Raw genomic sequence first — 23,310 nt, forward strand, 5'->3', positions numbered from 1 at the left:
AGATGCTGACCAAAATATTTTGCAAGTAGTTTTTAGGTTTACATTTGAGGCACATAAACTTAACTCTTTAAATCTCACTTTCTGCTCGAAAAGTCTACTGGAAAAGGGCCTGTTCAGCAGATTATGTACAGATCACCTACATAAAACACTTTTGTACTAAATTTCCTCATATACTTGCTTGTTTTACGACTATCTAGCCTGTAGTCTTTTGACTTACAAGAGTAGTAATGATAACTAAATTGAATGTGTTAATTTTACGTACATAAATTGCACTGTTATTTTTATATTTTATAATTAGTAGACCCGTGGTCTAGGGGTAGCCGGCACGGTAGCTCAGCGTGTTCGGTCAGAGAGCCGGTTGGCCTCTGTAATAAAAAACTGAGTGGAACGATCAACCACCGAACTTGAACAGGCTGTCTTGCGACGTCCGCAACGACCAAACACAACGATCAATAACGAACAAAAAAAAAAAAAAAAAAAAAAGGGGTAGCGTCTTTGATTCATAATCAAAACGTCTTCGGTCCCGGGTTCGATCCCCGCCACTGCTTAAATTTTGATAAAAAATCAGCATTGGCCGCCGAAGACTTCCGGCATAAGAAGTCAGCCTCATTGTGCCAACGGCCTTGTCAAAGAGGGCGGAGGAGCGGACAGAGGTTCAGGGCACCCTCTTGTCCTAGGGGTGGGAAACTGCCCCTAAAGGCGGAAGAATCAGCAATGATCAACGACATGAGGATGCAGAAGGCAATGGAAAACACTGCATTAAAGACACGTAACGTGTATCCACAGGACATGTGGCCTGTAATTGAAGAAGAGTCATGATGATCTCTCCATTTGCAAAAGATTCCGGAATAGTCCCCCATTCGGATCTCCGGGAGGGGACTGCCAAGGGGGAGGTTACCATGAGAAAAAGATTGAATAATCAACGAAAGGATAACGTTCTACGAGTCGGGGCGTGGAATGTCAGAAGCTTGAACGTGATAGGGAAACTAGAAAATCTGAAAAGGGAAATGCAAAGGCTCAATCTAGATATAGTAGGGGTCAGTGAAGTGAAGTGGAAGAAAGACAAGGATTTCTGTTCAGATGAGTATCGGGTAATATCAACAGCAGCAGAAAATGGTATAACAGGTGTAGATTCGTTATGAATAGGAAGGTAGGGCAGAGGGTGTGTTACTGTGAACAGTTCAATGACCGGGTTGTTCTAATCAGAATCGACAGCAGACCAACACCGACAACGATAGTCCAGGTATACATGCCGACGTCGCAAGCTGAAGATGAACAGATAGAGAAAGTGTATGAGGATATTGAAAGGGTAATGCAGTATGTAAAGGGGGACGAAAATCTAATAGTCATGGGCGACTGGAATGCAGTTGTAGGGGAAGGAGTAGAAGAAAAGGTTACAGGAGAATATGGGCTTGGGACAAGGAATGAAAGATGAGAAAGACTAATTGAGTTCTGTAACAAGTTTCAGCTAGTAATAGCGAATACCCTGTTCAAGAATCACAAGAGGAGGAGGTATACTTGGAAAAGGCCGGGAGATACGGGAAGATTTCAATTAGATTACATCATGGTCAGACAGACATTCCGAAATCAGATACTGGATTGTAAGGCGTACCCAGGAGCAGATATAGACTCAGATCACAATATAGTAGTGATGAAGAGTAGGCTGAAGTTCAAGACATTAGTCAGAAAGAATCAATACGCAAAGAAGTGGGATACGGAAGTACTAAGGAATGACGAGATACGTTTGAAGTTCTCTACCGCTATAGATACAGCTATAAGGAATAGTGCAGTAGGCAGTACAGTTGAAGAGGAATGGACATCTCTAAAAAGGGCCATCACAGATGTTGGGAAGGAAAACATAGGTACAAAGAAGGTAGCTGCGAAGAAACCATGGGTAACAGAAGAAATACTTCAGTTGATTGATGAAAGGAGGAAGTACAAACATGTTCCGGGAAAATCAGGAATACAGAAATACAAGTCGCTGAGGAATGAAATAAATAGGAAGTGCAGGGAAGCTAAGACGAAATGGCTGCAGGAAAAATGTGAGACATCGAAAAAGATATGATTGTCGGAAGGACAGACTCAGCATACAGGAAAGTCAAAACAACCTTTGGTGACATTAAAAGCAAGGGTGCTAACATTAAGAGTGCAACGGGAATTCCACTGTTAAATGCAGAGGAGAGAGCAGATAGGTGGAAAGAATACATTGAAAGCCTCTATGAGGGTGAAGATTTGTCTGATGTGATAGAAGAAGAAACAGGAGTCGATTTAGAAGAGATAGGGGATCCAGTATTAGAATCGGAATTTAAAAGAGCTTTGGAGGACTTACGGTCAACTAAGGCAGAAGGGATAGATAACATTCCATCAGAATTTCTAAAATCATTGGGGGAAGTGGCAACAAAACGACTATTCACGTTGGTGTGTAGAATATATGAGTCTGGCGACATACCATCTGACTTTCGGAAAAGCATCATCCACACAATTCCGAAGACGGCAAGAGCTGACAAGTGCGAGAATTATCGCACAATCAGCTTAACAGCTCATGCATCGAAGCTGCTTACAAGAATAATATACAGAAGAATGGAAAAGAAAATTGAGAATGCGCTAGGTGACGATCAGTTTGGCTTTAGGAAAAGTAAAGGGACGAGAGAGGTAATTCTGACGTTACGGCTAATAATGGATGCAAGGCTAAAGAAAAATCAAGACACTTTCATAGGATTTGTCGACCTGGAAAAAGCGTTCGACAATATAAAATGGTGCAAGCTGTTCGAGATTCTGAAAAAAGTAGGGGTAAGCTACGGGTCGTATACAACATGTACAACAACCAAGAGGGAATAATAAGAGTGGACGATCAAGAACGAAGTGCTCGTATTAAGAAGGGTGTAAGACAAGGCTGTAGCCTTTCGCCCCTGCTCTTCAATCTGTACATCGAGGAAGTAATGATGGAAATAAAAGAAAGGTTCAGGAGTGGAATTAAAATACAAGGTGAAAGGATATCAATGAGACGATTCGCTGATGACATTGCTATCCTGAGTGAAGGTGAAGACGAATTAAATGATCTGCTGAACGGAATGAACAGTCTAATGAGTACACAGTATGGTTTGAGAGTAAATAGGAAAAAGACGAAGGTAATGAGAAGTAGTAGAAATGAGAACAGCGAGAAACTTAACATCAGGATTGATGGTCACGAAGTCAATGAAGTTAGGGAATTCTGCTACCTAGGCAGTAAAATAACTAATGACGGACAGAGCAAGGAGGACATCAAAAGCAGACTCGCTATGGCAAAAAAGGCATTTCTGGCCGAGAGAAGTCTACTAATATCAAATACCGACCTTAATTTGAGGAAGAAGTTTCTGAGGATGTATGTCTGGAGTACAGCAGTAGTGAAAAACATGGACTGTGGGAAAACCGGAACAGAAGAGAATCGAAGCATTTGAGATGTGGTGCTACAGACGAATGTTGAAAATTAGGTGGACTGGTAAGGTAAGGAACGAGGAGGTTCTACGCAGAATCGGAGAGGAAAAGAATATGTGGAAAAAACTGATAAGGAGAAGGGACAGGATGATAGGACATCTGCTAAGACATGAGGGAATGACTTCCATGGTACTAGAGGGAGCTGTAGAGGGAGAAACTGTAGAGGACGACAGAGATTGGAATACGTCAAGCAAATAATTGAGGACGTAGGTTGCAAGTGCTACTCTGAGATGAAGAGGTTAGCACAGGAAAGGAATTCTTGGCGGACCGCATCAAACCAATCAGTAGACTGATGACCAAAATAAGTTTAACATTGCAAGTAATAAAATAAAATAAAATGTTGGTATCAGTGGGAACTGAGTCTAGGTTGCAAATTAGCAATCTGTGCTTTACATCACTCACAAACAGTGCTGTAATGACTTTCCTTAAAAGTTCCTCATACTCTAACACTTGCACAATACGCTACATCCACTTTCAAACAGAAATATTGATCTGTCACTGTGAACAAGTAGCACTCATAGTGCTGGAGGTGATGACATCCCAACAGAGCATGCTCAGTGTTGCTACCCAGTTGATCGTAGTGTGGCTGACCATCATCTCAGCACTCAATAATGGTTTTTAGTTATCGTGGAGAAAGTGCTACAAGACATGTGTTCCTCCATTTTATTTGCATACCAGTACACATTCGAAGAGAAATGGTGTAAGTGCAGTGTAATTTCCGGCCCTCCTTTTGAAAAGAAATGGTGTATTTTAGTGTGATTTCTGGCTTGCATTCAAAGTGGGAGAATTTTAGTGCAGTATTTACAGTGTGCCATAGCATAGTAGAACGTGATAACTAGGCTTCACTGGAACAAAGGAAGCGAATTCAGTTCAGCCACTATTCCAATCAATGAAAATACATAAATGCTCTGCCAGAAAGGGGTACTGCAAGAAAGATGAAGTTGCAAGCCACTTGATTGTTCAAGCCTGACAAATGAGGGGTGCTCTCAATGTACGGCAGTATTTTACCATACTTTGGAAATAAATGGTTAGAAGTAGTTTCGTAAACCATGTAACATTATATTTAGTAAGTTTCTAAATTGTGATGGAGTTTATTTTTACTTTTTCCATATTGTAATGTTTTAGGTTCATATTTTACGTCAATAAAGAACATCAATGAGAGAACATTAAATATTCATGTGCACATAATGGTGTGAAATGAAGTTTTTATTGCAGAAGTAGTCCAGAAGTTTCCTAAATGTAGCTCTGTCACAGCAGGTGTTAATAAAAATTTTGCACTGTGGTATTTTTGTTGACACTATACATCCTGTTGTCTACATTATGACAAATGATAAATAAAACATGACTGTTCACTACCTCATATTCTAATGAAAATGGAAATACAATCTTTATCAATATCATATTTGTAACATAGGATACAAGTACAGATATTTAATGATGTATAGAAGCAACCAGCCACAAATTACATTTAGGTTGCATTATTTGAAAAGCACCATTACTGGTTTAGAATCATTACAATTTATCATCAGATGGGTTTCATGCTTTTGTCAAAACACTTTTTCATTTGCTGGTGAGCTGTCCTAAGATAAACAATAACTCACAGTTACAGATGTGCCTTAAAAAGGACAGCACTACAGACTTGTGGTTGGAATACAACTTACATGAAATGTCTTGCTGGAAGATTTGTTTTCATAGTTTCTATCCAACAAAACATATTCATATTGTCATTTCTCAAAACAAATTTGCAATCCACACCACGTGTTTTGACTCAATTACAACATACCAAAACAAATACATAGTGGTTAGAAAGTACATGAGTGTCAATGATAGATTACAAGATACGGCATTTTGGGAAAGGAATCATATATTACTGTTCATTGAATTAAAAATGTATTTTGCATTAAATTTAATGTATTAAATACAGAGAAATAAAGGGATTAGTCACATTATTGATGTGAATTATACCATTAAAATTTATCTTACAAAATGGTAGAAAATAGGTATGGATAAGAAGCTATGTGAAGCTACATGTGCCAGTACATTACAATTTCTTAATATTTAACGCCAGGAAATTATAGGCTATGGATTATAAGATTTCATCAGTAGATAGGTGGATAAGATTTATTTATATTGGAGTGTGGGAAGTACATTCTGGATGTTTTTCAGGAAAAGAGTTTTAGCTAACTCTGTCTACTCATTAAGGAAATAGTCAAGGGAGATTTTTTTGTGTTTGAGTGTTTCTGTTTCCTCTGAAAGATTCATACTCAGTCTTATTTGTAATATTTTCATGTTGTTCACAATGTTTTTCATTGAATGGTTTTCCTCAGCATTGTGGACTGCAAATGTAGATTTAAGTTACCACATCATAAAGCATCAAGGTGTTCTTTGTATCTAATCTCAGACCCTCTGCCTGTCTGACCAATGTATGGTTTTTGAAATGAATTACATTTGGACTTGATTATGTCTGATTTACTGTAGAGGGCATAGGAAGAATTACTTTCTGTTGTAATTTACTACTGGTGGAAAAGCTGGCTTCAGTATTCTTATTTTTAAATAAATCAGCTATTTGCTATTATAGCAGACATGTATGGGGTAACAGTATATTTACGTTTGGTTTCTGTGGGATGTGGATTTGTTTTGGAGTGAATGTTGTGTGAATCGCTGTTCTGTGGACATGTGGTTGTATTTTGTGGTGGAGTTTATTATCAGTGGATCATAGCCATTATTGTTAACTATCTATTGAATTAATTTTGTTGAACTGTGGGACTAATAGTACAGTGTAGCATGGCTCTGAAGAGTGCCATTTTGTGTTGGAAGAGTTGTCAGAGTTGACATATGTGGGATGTAGGTTTCTGTCAATACTGAATTGATGTTTATGGTCACTGTTACAAATTTTAAGATCCAGAAAATTTATGCTTTAATTTGTTTCATATTTAACTGTGAATTTCATATTTTTATGTGTTTTACTGATGTCTGCTATTATTTTATCTAATTTTGATGAAGGCCTTACTGGCCGAAAGCTATATTTATGACAGTCCTTTCATTGCGCCTTTCTGTGACACAGCATCTCTGCTACATGATGAGTAGCAATTTTGCTTTTCGCAATATTGTTAAATTGTTATTCCCATTTTCATGAAATGTTATCAAATTCATACATGCAACTAAAGGAGTATATCGATAAATATGACAAGCACTCTCATGTCTATAACATTAGTATATGATTATGGTTAGCTGCTACCAAGTGGCTATGCCCTACCAGAGACATCTCCATAAACTCTTATAGCCTGCATGGAACATGACTTTGTCTTTCAGCATCATGCATCACTGATAGCTCTGGTGTTTGCATGAGATAAACAACTCTTGATAGTGATCTTGTTGAAGGAATTATGCTGATATTCATCAAAAACGATTTATGAATCCATCTGTTGATTGAGTCATTCATTGTACTTTATGTGGGGGATCACCTGAAAATACAATTCTACGCTGAATTCTAAATAGATTTCTGCATATATGATCCAATATTCTTAAAAACTACAAATTCGATAAGTATTCATGGAAAGGGCTTGTTCAATCCATGTAACAGAGAATTGGCACTGTATTGTGTGCAAAAAGGGTGCTCCACATAACATTAAACAGTCATTCTCAATTTTCATGAACTGTCATTAAGCTGATATTTGCAACTAGAGGACTTTCTTTCTTTCTTTCTTTGGGCCTTTGTCCTGCTTCAGTGCGGGGTTGGCCTTGTTATTATGGATTTGGTAGTGTTAGTTGCAGAGGGTGGTTGAGTGCCCTTCCTGCCGCCACCCTGAACCCCCCGGGACATAAGTAGTGTACCCCAGCTGTCTGCGTCTAGTGTAAGCCGTGAAATAGCGCGAATGTATTCAAATGTCTATGGGTCATGTAACTGAACGTGCAGACCAGTCCGGTAGTCACCTAGTGGAATGTGGAAAACCGCCTAAAAACCACATCCAGGCTGGCCGGCATACCGGCCCTCATCATTAATCTGCTGGGCGGATTTGATCCAGGGCCAGCGCGCCTACCCAAGTCCAGGAAGCAGCGGATTAGTGCTCTCGGCTACCTTGGTAGGTATTTGCAAAAGGCCTTTGTCAGTAATACTACTTGACTGTTAATTTTTTTGAATGCGTCTTATTCTCGGGTGTTATGGGCTTTCTATGGGGGGGTGGGGTGGGGGGGGGGGAGGTACAGACTATCAACAGGCATTCCATAGACAACGATTGTGTGAAAGTCAGCTTGCTCAGGCCCGGAAGGCCTCCAATGAGTCAGTGTTTGATACAGTTTTCCACGATCTCATCACATGAGCAAAATACAGAATATCATGCTAGATTCGTGACTGTATTGAAGAGTTCCTAGCAAATAGCATGTTTTTCTTAGTGTTTAAGTAACTAGCTCTGTTTGTTCGTGACTCTGGACAGTGGTGGGTACACCTGTCTGTGTTGATACTGTATTCCTTGGCTTCTGATTGGCCTTCGATAGAATTCAGCATTGTTGTCACAGGGACAGAAGGTGCATGCATATGGAATAGGTTCTCGGATGTGTGAGTGGCTTGAAGAGTTCTTAAGTAATAGAACCCAGTGTGTTGTCAACAATAGTCAGTGTTCTTCAGAGACAAGGGTATCATCAGGAGTGCCTAAGGGAAATGTGATAGGACTGGTATTGTTTTCTATGTACGTAAATTATTGGGCAGGCAGGGTGAGCAGCAATCTGCAGTTGTTTTACAATTAGAGTGGGGCTAAGTGTAAGAACATATTGGCATATGTATTTCTGCCTGTAGTGTTCAATGGCGGAAAAACAGCTGCCCAAATTCCTAATTGATGATGTGGTGTCAATGGGGGGGGGGGGGGGGGGTCTTGGGCTATTTTGGCACTGAATTGACGATGGGCACCTGGCCTGGGCAGACATCTCTGGCATGTGCAAAGCAGTACAGCCTGCTGCAGGCTACGGCAGCAAAAGGAGTTGGCACAGTCCACCGCCCACAACCCAGTCTCTGACATGGTACGGCGTGGCAATGGGATTGCAGTGTTTAAATAAAGATACAAGTAAGTACCTCTCCCATTCCTATCGCACTACGCAATACTGTGACAAGCGTCTGACAAACAAAAGGTTTTAAAATTAGTATAAGAGTTTTAGTTTTGACAACCAGGAGGCTTCCCACCATTTTGAACTTAGTTGGTTACTGAATTTTGTGTCAATTTAAACACAGAACAAGCCAGCTCCAAACTCAGGGTGGCAATTTAAACATGTAAGCTGCACAAGTTTTAAACTAAAGGGTAGGTGGACTCATAGCACAACTGTAACGTCACAGGAGCTGGGCAGTGGTGAGTGTTTGATGGTTACATATGTTGCACCAGTGAGCTATACAGTTTTAAAGTTAAGGCATATCTCTCTCTTGGGTTTCAAACTTAGGGTGACAGTTGTTTGAACTGTGATGTCGGATTGACGGGTGGGTTATACGCCCACTAAACCCGCTGGGCAGAACAGGTAATAGGGTTGTGGAAAGGGCCAAAGGTTGAGGTCAGTTTTTCTTTCTAATTGTCATTTATTGTAATTTAATAACCTTTATAATCAAAGTGGCCCATAGCCGGACCTTTACCGAATGCAACACTTTTACGGCTGAAGGTCTCCAAACAAGAAATCTTAACAAATCAACAAGACAAAAATCCAATTGAGACCGCAATAAAATAATTTTTAAAAAACCAGCAAACATATGCAAAGTGCAGCCCTACTACACGACCTCCGTGAAACTTACTGAGGTGTTCATAATGGCGTCTATGTCGCTTTAAAGGCATTCTTGACTAACATTAACTCACCGCGTCCAATCGTTCAGGACCATTGAAGCGTGTGTTTGAAGAAAACCTGATTTGCATTCTCATAGTGCTGCTACCATCGGTGCTTTTATGTGACTGGCTCGAAATTTGAATAGACATCCTCTTTCAGATGTAGGAACACCCTTACCAAATGGTTCAAATGGCTCTGAGCACTATGGGACTTAAACATCTGTGGTCATCAGTGCCCTAGAACTTAGAACTACTTAAACCTAACTAACCTAAGGACATCACACACATCCATGCCCGAGGCAGGATTCGAACTTGCGACCGTAGCGGTCACGCGGTTCCAGACTGAAGCGCCTTGAACCTACGGCCACACCGGCCGGCCACCCTTACCAAGTTTTGTTATGTCGCACAACTCCTTGGTGTCGATTTTTTTTCCATCAGTGTATCTACTCATCGTGTACACAGTATGCACATGTGGTCAGATCATATATCTGAACGTTCCTTCTATTCTCATCGGTCGTCTCGTAGCTTCTGTGACGTCGCGCGAAATCCCAGTCAGGGCCACTCTCAGTGCCCACACACTTTGTGCAGTGTGCGCCGTGCAAGACAAACTACGCGACGCGTAGCTCCATAGATTTAATCGCAAAGGTTTATTGGCAGACCCGGATATATTCTCTACCACGTTACACATGTAAAACCAGTCCGAATAAGCGTCGCCAGCATTGCTTTCATCCGTAAGACAGCGATAAAAATTTTCACTCTTGCAAAGTCAATAAGCAAATGCCCTATAGGAATGTAACTGTTCGCAGGAAGAAAGCAAGAACCGACCGCTGGACTGGAGTGTGTTCACGGCTAACAGTTGAATACACTGCCCCGATTTCCACCAGTATACTAGAGCAACTATCAGGGATACAGTACAGTTTAAATACAACAGAGAAATAACGCAGAAAAGCTACACAAGCAACTCCCGTGTGCGAGGTCGCTAACGCACTGTTGTGCGGTGGCGCTCGTCTACGTGGTAAGGCGGTTCGAATCCTGATGTCGGAAAAAAAAAAAAAAAAAAAAATCAGTGCCAATATTTGGTCGGCAAGGGGAGAAGAGTTGGTGGTGTAAAGTTCCACATCGCCAGACTTTGTGCCAATGGCCTGGTTTAAATACCAAACCTCTCCACAGCGTCTCATCAAGTAAGGGCATTGACACTGTTGGTGATAATCCGTCTGTCGGATGGCATCGTGGGGCTTGGTGGCTATTCGCCAGGTATAGGCTATGTGCCAGCACCGGGTTTCACCTTCTCCCTTCTCTCTTCATCATCATACAAGACAAAGATTCCACTCCACTCGACTACACACACATACAGCCGGCCGCTGTGGAAGAGCGGTTCTAGGCGCATCCGTCCGGAACCGCGTGCCTGCTACGGTCGCAGGTTCGAATCCTGCCTTGGGCATGGATGTGTGTGATGTCCTTAGGTTAGTTAGGTTTAAGTAGTTCTAAGTTTAGGGGACTGATGACCTCAGATGTTAAATCCCACAGTGCTTAGAGCAGGGGTCTCCAAAGTACGGGCCGCGGGCCGAAAACGGCCCGCGATGCCGGCAAACCGGACCGCGTTAGCTGGCCGGACATCCCCGGTGTCCGGCTCGTCAAATATTTGAGGTGGTGCTTGTACTGCCAAAAATTGAGTTTCGAGGCCTGTCGCGACCAATATCTACTCACGTGTCTGATGCAAGTCTTTCAAATGGACGGTACTTCGGCGACTAGCCTTAGTAATCAATCATTATGGAAGATGCTTCTTAAGCGAGGCTTTCTTTTGATTGCGTTGTAAAATACACATAGCAAGTAAATCGTATAAAATATTTTTATTTAAAGGCAATTTAAAGAAAATACAATACCTGGTGTACATAATGATATTGGATATTTTAGTTGTTGCTGATGTACAAAAATAACTGTAATTAATTTATATCTTGAAAACTCACAGTGTTAGAGTATTCACGTAAAAAATTTGACTTCTTTGTGATAATTAGTGACTTTTATGTAGCTGTAACTTTCCTTTCATAATTACCTCCAGTTGTGGATCAAGTTTGCTGGTAGAGAAAATCATTAGAAACTGTGTGGATGGAAGACACTTATAAAATTCCAGTAATGTTGACTTTGAATGTTTTTCTTTAAAAAAGTCGCTACATTGCAAATCAATCATTTGAAACTGAAGTTCTGCGGGTAACGCTTCGATAACGACGTCAAAGGGATTTTGAAATATCTTGGTATCGTTTGAATTTGCATCGATTTCTGAAAAACGTGATTCAAAATTAATTTTTAAAGCTCCCAAAGCTTCAATTGCGAAAGTTACAAGAAACGGAATCTAATTTTGCTGACTGAATGTTTGGCATGTTTAAAATACGGTGAAAAAAGTGAAAAGTCGTGCTATACGTATTTCGATTTTCAGATTTTCCTTGTCTCTTCGAATTCAGACTTTGAATTGTCCCACACTTCGTCGACTCACCTACTAGTAGAGCGCATAAAACACTAAAAAACCCGCGAGACACTCGCAACGTGGACACACTCACGCAACAGAACTATCAAATATATGCTCTGGCTTTGCTACTCGCTACAAGACTGCATAACTAAACTTATTGTTGCGCCGTTTGAAATAACAATGCGTTGACGTACTCTACCTCTGTTACGTCTTGCAGTAATAGTGTTGCTAACAATGATTTTGAGATATCGTTAACTTTGCAGGACGCTTTCGTGAAGAATGTGCAGTGACATACTTTTTTTCGGTGAAATTCGCCAGAATAGAATACGCCAGAATTTCGGTCAGGTACGTCCACCAATCAAAATTATGTAATTAAATAAATATCATAGTTCGTTTCAGTGCTAGCTATTCGCACAACCTTAGATTTTTGCGATTTCATCTTTCCTTTAGCCTTACATTACGGTAATCATTGAGTGCTAGGGTGCTTTAATCCCACTAGGTAGATCTTGGCCCTTATGACTTCGTGGAGGAGTCAAAGTGGCCTGCGGACTAAAAAGTTTGGAGACCCCTGGCTTAGAGCCATTTGAACACACACACACACACACACACACACACACACACACACACACACAATACATACAGTGATCAGCCAGAACATTACGACCACCTACCTAATAGCCTGTTTGTCCACCTTCGGCTTGGATAACAGTGGCGACGCGTCGTGGTATGGAAGCAGTGAGACCGTGGTAGATCGCTGGAGGGAGTTGTCACCAGACCTGCACACACAAGTTACTTAATCCTTAATCCCCGTAAATTCCGCGGGGGGGGGGGGGGGGGGGAGGGATGAGTTCTGACGCCACGTCCAGTCACATCCCAGATGTGTTTGATCGGGTTCAGATCTGGCGAGTTGGGGGCCCACATCATCAAGTGGAACGCGCCACTGTGTTCCTCGAACCACTCCATCACAACATGATTGTCAAGAAGGGGTGTACGTGGTCTGCAACCAGTGTAAGATACTCCTTGGCCGTTATGGTGCTTTGCGCGAGCTTCACGTGTCCCATAGAGTCCCACGTGGATGTTCCCCAGAGCATAATGGAGCCGCTGCCAGCTTGGCTCCGTCCTGTAATACAGGTGTCAAGGAGATGTCCCCCTGGAAAACGACGGATTCTCGCCATCCAATCGGCATGGTGTAGAAGGTATCGGGACTCGTCACACTGTTCACTGCTCTGCCACTGCGCCATCGTCCAGTGCCGATATCGTGGTGTTAATATTGGGACATGCATGGGTCGCCAGCTGCAGAGGACCATCGTTAGGAGTGTTCGGTTCACTGTGTGTCCAGAAAAGCTTGTACTTTGCCCAGCATTAAAGTCTGATGTTAGTTCCGCTACAAGGCGCCGCCTGTCCTGTTCTAGCATTCTGCCGAGCGTACGACGTCCGACATCTGTAATGAAGAGTTGCCTTCCAACCTCACGACGTCTGTACGTGGTTTCACCTTGGTTTCGCCACATCTTTAACACACTCACCACAGCACTCCTCGAACACCCGACAAGTCGTGCTGTTTTCGAAATGCTCGTGCCGAACCTCCAGGGCATCACAATCTGCCCTCGGTCGGACTAAAATAGGTCGCGCGCCTTCCCCATTCTACACACGGATAACATGCTCACTGATACTACATGTACTGTTCACATACTACATGTACTGTTCGCCAGGTGTCACTGCCATCGTCTGGTCGGGTTCATATCGATAGTAGATCGGTGGTCATAATGTTCTGGCTGATCAGTGGACATGCAGTATTACAGGTATTGTAATGGGACATGTTGTAAATAAATTTAAAAAAAACAACACACTCAAATTTGCACGGAAACAAGCGACATTCATTGCTTCAGTGAAACTATTGCCAAGTCCACTTCGTTCAGTTAAACACTGCCGACCAGTTAGCTACTCAGCTCCAAATCCAAATTTTTTGTCTCTCTCTCTCTCTATCGAGCATCTGTACGATTGCTAAAGTGCAACACTTTTCTAGAAAAGTCAGAAAGGCTGAACTCGAAATTCGCTCAAGGAAACACACATTCGGATTGCTTCGATTTTCTGTACTACAAGAAAGAACTGGGTTGATCACAAAGGCTCGCCTACTCGAAACTTATGAAATACTCTAAGAGAACGCCAATCTTGCCCCAGAGAGCAGACGACTTTACTCGCCACGAGGGCTGGCGGCCTACCCCTCTAATTTGCGAGCGTCCAAAATGATTTCCGAAATTATTTGACGCATTCCATCTAATCAGAGTCGGGAGGAAAGTGTAGCCTTTTCATTGGCCATTTGCTGCTCCGAGTAATAGAGCTTTTGTGAGGTGCTGCTTCCGGAGGACTTTTACAAGTGTCTTTGCAATGGGTGCTGCAGAATACCCACCACCATGTTAAGCTACAACCGTTTAAGCCAGTCATGTAGGCTACGGCCAAAACTCATTTGGGAGGACTAGGGAAAGACCGACCCATCGCCACCAGGCTGGAGAAAACTTTGCGCCAGATACTGGCACTGGTGGAAACAATGGCCACCTCACCAGTGCACAGACGTGGCCTGGAAATGATAAACCATTGGTAAGAAATGTAGTCACCACATTTGTAATTCTATGGATTTTCTTCAGAGACTACGAAATGTCGGGCTAAATAGTACGGATGTGCTCGTCAGTTTTGACGTGGTGTCATTATATACCAATGTAGCCTTAAAGGGCTCTTTATCTCTTATCAGCCAACATTTTGATAAGAACATCACGGCCTTATTTGAATATGTGCTTTTGTTATCTTACTTTCAATTTAATGGTGAATTTTAAGAGCAGATTGATGGAGTTGCTATGGGAAGCCCTCTCTTCTCTCTGGTAGATAAATTGTTCATGGAAGACTTCGAGGACAAGGCACTGGACTCAGCAAGTTGTTCTGCTCCCGTGTAATCATACAAAAAAGTGTCTTTCTGTCCACATATACGCAATATGTTAAATTTATATATGTTGAACGTGAACTGCCAATCCGTGTACCAAGTGTCGATCCTCTGCATGTCTTCCTGTATTTCGTTAAAATTTATCTGCGTTGCGGTTTCTCTGCTTAGTACAGCATCACCGAGGAAAAGCCTAGTGGAACCCCAGAGGTCTCCCACTCGGTCATTTTTATATTCTGTGAAAAGTAATGGTCCTATAACAATCCCTAGCGGCCGCCCGAAGTTACTTTCATTCTAAAGATTTATTTCCTGTGAGTATGACGTGATGTGTTCTGTATGCTAGACTCTTCAATCCAATCACAAGGCTGGTCTGTTATTCCACACGGTCTTATTTAGTTGATTAGGCGGCAGTGCGAAACTATATCGAATGCTTTACGGAAGTCAAGGAACTCGTCATGAACTGGGGCGCCAGTATGTGTTGATTTCTGGGTCTCGTGGGCGAACAGGGTGAACTGAGTTATCCAATATCGCTGTTTCCGACACATACGTTAACCTGCAGAGGTGGTTTTCGGTCTCCAGAAATTACATGATATGCAAGCATAAAACTTGTTCGCAAATTCTACAATAGGCAAAAGTCACAGATATGGATTTATAGCTTCGACCATCTGTTCGACGACACTTCTTGGAAACGGGAATGAGCTGCGCTTTTTTCCAACAGTTTGGAACATTTTGCTTCTCCAGTGCCCTACGGTAGTCTGCTACTAGAAAACGAGCGAGTTCTTTCGCATAATCTTTGTAGACTGGTATTGGTATCTCGTCAGGTACAGTGGCCTTTTCTCTGTTGAGCTATTTGCTTCTCTATCCTGTACCTGACGGCCTCAGCTTGCCAGGTGAAATAAATTAATAAGTTAATAAAAATAAATAAAACTACACTGACGTGTCTAATGCGTGAAACGCTTGCAGGTACAGTCGAAAAAGTAAAGTCCATAAAATAAATACCTTTCCCAAGACAAGGTGGCAGCTTGTCTCCAGTTCTCTGAAGCTGTGTGTTACAATAAATTGTAAGAATTTGGAAATAAAATTTAAAACAATATCACGTATCTCCAGTGAAACTGGGAAGTAAAAAACAGTGTATCGACATAAGCGTCTACAAGGGTAGGGTGTGGGGACCCCCACCAACCCCACCCCTCTGCCCCCGTCAACTCCCGCGAATCAGAGTACACAGTTTTTATTCATATATTAAGCGAATAACCGTCAATTCCGTGAAATATAATACGAATTTTTGTTTTAGTACTTACGGCATGACATGTCTCGAAACTGACCAACTCAGTTATTGGAAGTGAACTGCCAGGCATTTGCAGATGATTTTGTTGTACTGCCTGAAAATCTAGCAGATGCAGAAATACAAGACAGTCTCTAGGAAGAGACAGACAGTAAAGCTGATTTAGGAATCTCTGTAGCGGAAAACAAATTTATTAAAAACATAAAAAAGGCATCGCTACCAGAATTTTTACAGACAGGCCGTGGTCAGTCAGAATGGTTCAAATATCAGGAAGAGATGAGTCAAGAAAATGGGTTATTTTTCATAAATGAAAGAGGGTACAAAACGTATAGAGCGTAACGATCACAAAAAAATAAATTATTTGCAATAAAAAGTTCGTATCAAGAAAGGCAAAGAATCCGGAATGTCTCTACGCAAGTGAATGCCTATCGCTCAGATATAAATTAGACAGAAATAGAGGAAGAATCATGACGAATAATTTAGATCTAATAAGAATCGTGGAAAACGGGCAACAAAAAGCTAAGAAAAATAACAGAAACAAGACTGACATTAGTTGGACTTTATACAGTGTGAATGACAATAGACTGACAAAACATTATTTTGAACTATCACTGGGAAAAGAAATTAACAAGCAACCAAGTCACAGCAGCTAAAAATATTGAGAGATACACGAAATATAAGAAGAAGCAGATATTTTAGAGAGGAAAATGTTAGGTGTAGAAGGAGACCGAGGCAGGAGCAGTCAGACAACGAATGCGAAGTGCTCTGAAGAATGGAAAACAGAGATGTGGTGAAAGGGTGTAAGACTCTGGAAGGAAAATAGGACAAAAGAGAAGCGACTGGAACTTTCACGTGGGCCATTGTTCGCCAACACGGAATAAATAAATAAATATCCAGTCGACTGTTGCATACGTCCCATAGTTTCACTAAGTTACACCAATAGAATGTTTGACTCTACTGGTGAGTTACATGGTAAGAAGCTTGCTTTGATCTGTATTGTATAAATGAAATATTTTCGAAATATGGCTGTCAATGAACAATACTTGAAGTTTTCTGATCAAGGCTTCAGACAAGAGTAATCATATTAGTCATATTATCATTTGACACAGTTTAACTTAGATCCGTATAGACGTTTGTTACCGTATTACTTATTCATTCAAACCTCTGACGCTTCAGGTATTTATATTTTGGCTAACATAGATAAATGACCTAACCTTCTCTACATGAAACAGTATCTCCCTTGCTGCATACTCATTTTATAAAAATGCCTGTTTACATACCAATCAGTTACATTCCGGGCGATCCATTCGTCCACTTCCAATATTCCACACTCTCGACCAACCTGCATCTAAATACTTATTTGGGCCGTGTTGTTTGACACGGATCCCCTTTTACAGACTTATCCTAAAAATTAATGACCGTATACCTATCCTTACCACAACAAATGTGTATCTACTGAATAACACCAAGTCGCCACCAATTCCAGTTACTTACAAAACAGTGTTAAGTTTCATTTAGTAGAACGTAGGTAAAGTGTCTTAGAGAAAACCTAGGACATCATTCACTTCAAGAGAGTAGGACAATACCTGTTCACTTTTATTTTGCCTTAGTTCATCCATAATTTTAAAGCATTCAGCGGTACCTAACTGAAATAGTAATAAATATGACCCCATATAAAGAATTTTAATTTCGATGCATGGTGTTCACTTTTTTTTCTGTACCTGGTGAACGTGTTTTTTAACACCACGGTGTGAACACAGTCGTTTAATCTTCTTGGTAGCTGAATATGCTAGCAAATAACTGATTTAGATCTGAACTGCCCCCATCCATTCTGGTGGTTCGTTGTTTGTGTAAGGTGTCATAGCAAGCGTAATATGTCATGTTCAGTGTATTGTGTAACCATTTTGGTTACTGTCAATCTAATTTTATTGATACACCTGCATGATACCCTGCATGGCGTGTGGAATTCAGTAGTCTCGTCATCGCTTACATCACCGAATTAACGTCTTCGTAGCACGTCAACAAAACTTTACTTGCTGCTGCGAGAAATAACTTGCACCGCATCTCTTGTTGTAGTTTTTCTCATTTTCGTTATTATGCTTGTTATTAAATTGAAAATATGAAGTGTTTGTATTTGGGTAAACTTTTGTCCAGCAAAATAACATAAAAATATGGCTCTGCCCCATACTTCTACTTGCATAATATTGTGGCTACAAATTACTCCATACATTTCATCAACATAACAATTTTCAGAGGGTACTGTACTGTAATAAACTTCATAAGTCCGAGCTACTTCAGCCACCTGGGATGTGTCATTCCTCACCTGCCTCTTTACTGCGTTTAATTCCTTTTCCGTTTTTCCTGTCTCATCATTAAGATGAGTTTAGACATTTTCTTGTCGTTTATGCACATCTTGTGTCAAGACTTTCAGGATTTGTCCTAATTCATCTATAACAGCTTGTGCTGAAGTGCTGATTATACTACCGTACAATACAGTCTGACGGATCTATTACTTATTGTGAAGCAGCTTAGTTGTAAACAGTTCACAGATGGTATTGGCGCGCCGCTCAACGTCATAAAATACTTCTGTGTGAAACAAATGCAAGACACTACTGAAACTGCTTGTGCTTAGAAACGTTAACTGCCGTCTTGCGGTTCTTTTGAAAAACGCGTTGTGGCTACGTACTAAATAAAAAAATATATATACAGCTAATTTTTCGAAATTTAAGTCTCAACTAAGAAGATTTTACTGCTACCGAAGCCCGGACTAGTACTACGGCTGAATGAGCAATGTATATTGGCTTACCTTATGTTGTAGACATTAGCAATGACGTCTTCACAACAATTTATGAGTTATAATTTCACCTTTTTCGTGCCTTTTTCTTGATTTTATTGTTTTAACATGAATTTAGTTTTCTTTTTAAAATATATTTTTCACCCTTTCAGAACTCACAGATCAGATTAACTTCACACGTACGAGTCATCGGTAGATAGAAACACACACTTTTGAATCAAAATTACATATACGTCATATTAATGAACTATTTCAACTGTCCTACGAGCGGTCGCCAGTTTAACACTACTGGAGAGTTAAACTCACGCTGAATAGAATATCTTCAATTTGAATGAAATATTTTACGTTTCTGGAGTAACTGACTTGGTTCCTTATTTTAGCCACTGTGCCAGCTTCGAATATCTAAAGTGAACCAGTAATGATGGGTAAACAGACATTGCCCAAATTGGTTATTCGCCTTCACACCATCAGATTTACCCGCATTTCCACTGTAAAACATGTCAGTAACGTGGGTATTAGTTGCACAAAATTAAAGAGTATGGCACAATGTTTGAACAAAAATGAATAATTATTGTCACTTAAAGAAACTTCCATTGACGCAGGCCTCTTAACAGATCGCCTCTAGGAGGAGAAAAGGTGAAGATGGAAATGACAAGTGAAGTGTGTCTGACAAAAGACGGATATTGCTTCACAAAACTAAGTCATTTACTGAACTGATTACCGAGCGAGGTGACACAGAGGTTAGCACACTGGAGTCGTATTCTGGAGGACGACGGTTCAAACCCGCCTCCGGCAAACCTGATTCAACTTATCCATGATTTCCCTAAATCGCTTCAGGCAAATGCCAGGATTGTTCCTTTGAAAGGGCACGGCCGACTTCCTTCCCCATCCTTCCCTAATCCGTTGGGACCGATGACCTCGCCGTTTGGTCCCCTCACCCAAATCAATCAACCAAACAACCAATCTGAACTGATTACTCAAGACTTTACGCATTATGACTGTATGTGTCATATACGTGAGTCTTTTCCTCATCATAAATAAGACGCTTTATAGTCAGTCAAAAAAAATTTTTTTTTGCACTAAAAAGTAGTTTTTTCAAAGAAAGGAAAAAAGAAAAAAGGAAATTACTAATATATTGTTGTATACACTACTGGCCATTAAAACTGCTACACCACGAAGATGATGCGCTACAGAGGCGAAATTTAACCGACAGGAAGAAGATGCTGTGATATGCAAATGATTAGCTTTTCAGAGCATTCACACAAGGTTGGCGCCGGTGGCAACACCTAAAACGTGCTGACATGAGGAAAGTTTCCGACCGATTTCTCATACACAAACAGCAGTTGACCGGCGTTGCCTGGCGAAACGTTGTTGTGATGCCTCGTGTAAGGAGGAGAAATGCGTACCATCACGTTTCCTACTTTGATAAAGGTCGGATTGTAGCCTATCGCGATTGCGGTTTATCGTATCGCGACATTGCTGCTCGTGTTGGTCGAGATCCAATGACTGTCAGCAGAATATGGAATCGGTGAGTTCAGGAGGGTAATACGGAACGCCATGCTAGATGCCAACGGCCTCGTAGCACTAGCAGTCGAGATGATAGGCATCTTATCCGCATGGCTGTAACAGATCGTGCAGCCACGTCTCGATCCCTGGGTCAACAGATGGGGACGTTTGCAAGACAACAACCATCTGCACGAACAGTTCGACGAGGTTTGCAGCAGCATGGACTATCAGCTCGGAGACCGTGGCTGCAGTTACCCTTGACGATACATCATAGACAGGAGCGCCTGCGATGGTGTACTCAACGATAAACCTGGGTGCACAAATGGAAAAACGTCATTTTTTCGGATGAATCCAGATTCTGTTTACAGCATCATGATGGTCGCATCCGTGTTTGGCGACATCGCGGTGAACGCACATTGGAAGCGTGTATTCGTCATCGCCATATTGGCGTATCACCCGGCGTGATGGTATGGGGTGCCATTGGCTACACGTCTCGGTCACCTCTTGTTCGCATTGACGGCACATAGAACAGTGGACGTTACATTTCAGATGTGTTACGACCTGTGGCTCAGGATAATGCACGACTGCAAGTTGCAGGTCCTGTACGGGCCTTTCTGGATACAGAAAATGTTCGACTGCTCCCCTGACGAGCACATTCTCCAGATCTCTCACCAATTGAAAACGTATGGTCAGTGGTGGCCGAGCAACTGGCTCGTGACAATACGCCAGTCACTACCCTTGATGAAGTGTGTTATCGTGTTGAAGCTGCATGGGCAGCTGTACCTCTACACGCCATACAAGCTCTGTTTGACTCAGTGCCCAGGCGTATCAAGGCCGGTATTACGGCCAGAGGTGGTTGATCTGGGTACTGATTTCGCAGGATCTATGCACCAAATTGCGTGAAAATGTAATCACATGTCAGATCTAGTGTAATATATTTGTCCAATGGATACCCGTTTATCATCTGCATTTCTTCTTGGTGCAGCAATTTTAATGGCCAGTATTGTATGACAGCATGTTTTCTTTAATAAGACCGCGACCGACTGCTAAAATACGCAGACTCTCGACTATAGGTATAAGGTAAATGACGTTTTGGATTGTCTCCCGCAGTACCTTAGTGAGCAGACCTTTGTTGTACCTATAACACTGATTCTACTCAACTTCGGGTGTGAAGAAGTGTTCCACTAATGATGCTGTTGCTGTTGTAGGAAATTCAGAAATTCATGGACGGCAGCCCGGCGGGCGTGGTGTACTTCAGTCTCGGCAGCAAGATCCGTGCGGATTGGTTCTCCTCGGAGAAGTTGCGGGCGGTGCTGGACACGTTCTCCAGGCTGGAGCAGCGCGTGCTCTGGAAGGTGGACGCCTCCGGCCTGCCGCCGCTGCCGGACAACGTCAAATCGACCACGTGGCTGCCGCAGAATGACGTGCTCAGTGAGTCAGCTGCTTATCTGCGCTACACGATATCAGGGCTGCCTTCTAAGTTCTTATCCTAAATAATGAAGTAAGAACATTACTGGTATACACTGATGAGCCTCAACATTATGACCAGCAGCTTAATAGCTTGTTTGGCGGTCTTTGGGACGAACTACTGATTCTGTGTATCAAAGATCCAACAACTGATATGTTTGTGGAGATATTCGGCATTAGATGTCTACGGACGGGTCACGTAATTCGCGTAAATAATGGACTGCTGATTTGTGAACGCGGTGATGGCGCCCCAATAGCGACCCACATGGATCCCATGGGATTTACATCAGGCGAATTTGGTCGCCAATACATAAATAGGAGTTCTCTACGATGCTCCCCAAACCACTGTAGCACTGTGGCTTCGAGGCTTGGACAATTACATTGCATCAACCTCGGGGAAGACATCAAGCACGAAGGGATGCAGATGATTCACGGCTATCAGCGTGTTTTTGATTACTACCACATCTCGCATACAAGAGCAGGGGAATGTCTCCCACAGCGTAATAGTGCTACCACCAGCCTGCGTCCGTGGCGCGCTGTGCGTTTCGAGCCAGCGGCATTCGCATTGCTAACTGCGTTTGTGGAGACGACCATCGAGTTAGTGTAGCAAAAATGTGATTCACCCAAAGAGCCAATACGTTTCCATTGATCGTCCGTCGAACCCCAATGGTCCCGTGCCCACTGCAATGGCCAACATGTGAATAGGTAGGAATGGTCTGCTGTGGAGCTCCGTGTTCAACAAAGAACGATGAACGGCGTGCTCCGAAATATTTGTTTGTGCACCAGCATTGTGACCTTTCGGCAGAGACGCCACAGATCACCATCTGTGCTACTTTACAGAGCTAGCAATCTTCCGAACTCCACATGCTGTGAAGAGTTGTGGACGTCAAAACCATTTACCGGCTAGTTCTAGTTTCACTGTCCTTCTACCTCTTTCTGTAGATGCTCACGGCAGAAGCACGTGACCATTATACCAGCTTCGCCGTTTACTAGATACTCGTTCACAGGATTTGCGTAATAATAATCTGCCGTTTGTCAAAATCGCTTATGTCAGTGTATTTCCCCATTTGCAGCCCATATCTTCGGTAGGGTGATTCCCCCTCCCCCCACCCCCCACCCCCGTCCGTGTCGGCTCCGTCTACACACTTCTGTTACCGTGTCACGTGCCTACAACGCCACCAGGCGGCATCCATTGTCTCTATGCAGTGGCCGGAATGTTATCAGTGTAAATAATTTTATTTTAAAAACTGAATTACACAGTATTGGCTTTCCGCAATCATATTTATTTTATAGTTCGTTCTGGACCTGCTTTTGCCTTTCTAGAACATCGTTAGACAGCTTGAAAGTAAACGGACAGTCCACACAACATCAGTTAGAATCAATAGCTGTAAACAGACTGTTTTTCGAAAGATATGTGATCTTATATCACTATGTATCTGTACGTAATGTATAGGCATACTAAAACACACAAAAAAACTACAAGCAAACGAATCTTATGGCATATTATACTCGAAGATTGAAAGTATGAGAATGTACATGCCGCAACAGTAGATAAGGGAATATTTGGGCTCAGACTACTCTGTTATATGGATAGTATGG

The 23,310-nt window shown here is 42.0% G+C and overlaps 1 protein-coding gene across 1 annotated transcript in view; it reads left to right on the forward strand.

The window, feature by feature from the left end:
* The window catches only part of LOC126484095 (UDP-glycosyltransferase UGT5-like), a 181,023-nt gene that overhangs the window by 105,467 nt on the left and 52,246 nt on the right, over positions 1-23,310 (forward strand). Inside the window, exon 5 of the mRNA XM_050107470.1 lies at positions 21,453-21,675. Within this exon, the coding sequence (XP_049963427.1) occupies positions 21,453-21,675 (223 nt within the window). The remainder of the gene's footprint in view (positions 1-21,452; positions 21,676-23,310) is intronic.

The sequence above is a fragment of the Schistocerca serialis genome, chromosome 6 (assembly GCF_023864345.2).
Source record: "Schistocerca serialis cubense isolate TAMUIC-IGC-003099 chromosome 6, iqSchSeri2.2, whole genome shotgun sequence".
Taxonomy (NCBI): domain Eukaryota; kingdom Metazoa; phylum Arthropoda; class Insecta; order Orthoptera; family Acrididae; genus Schistocerca; species Schistocerca serialis.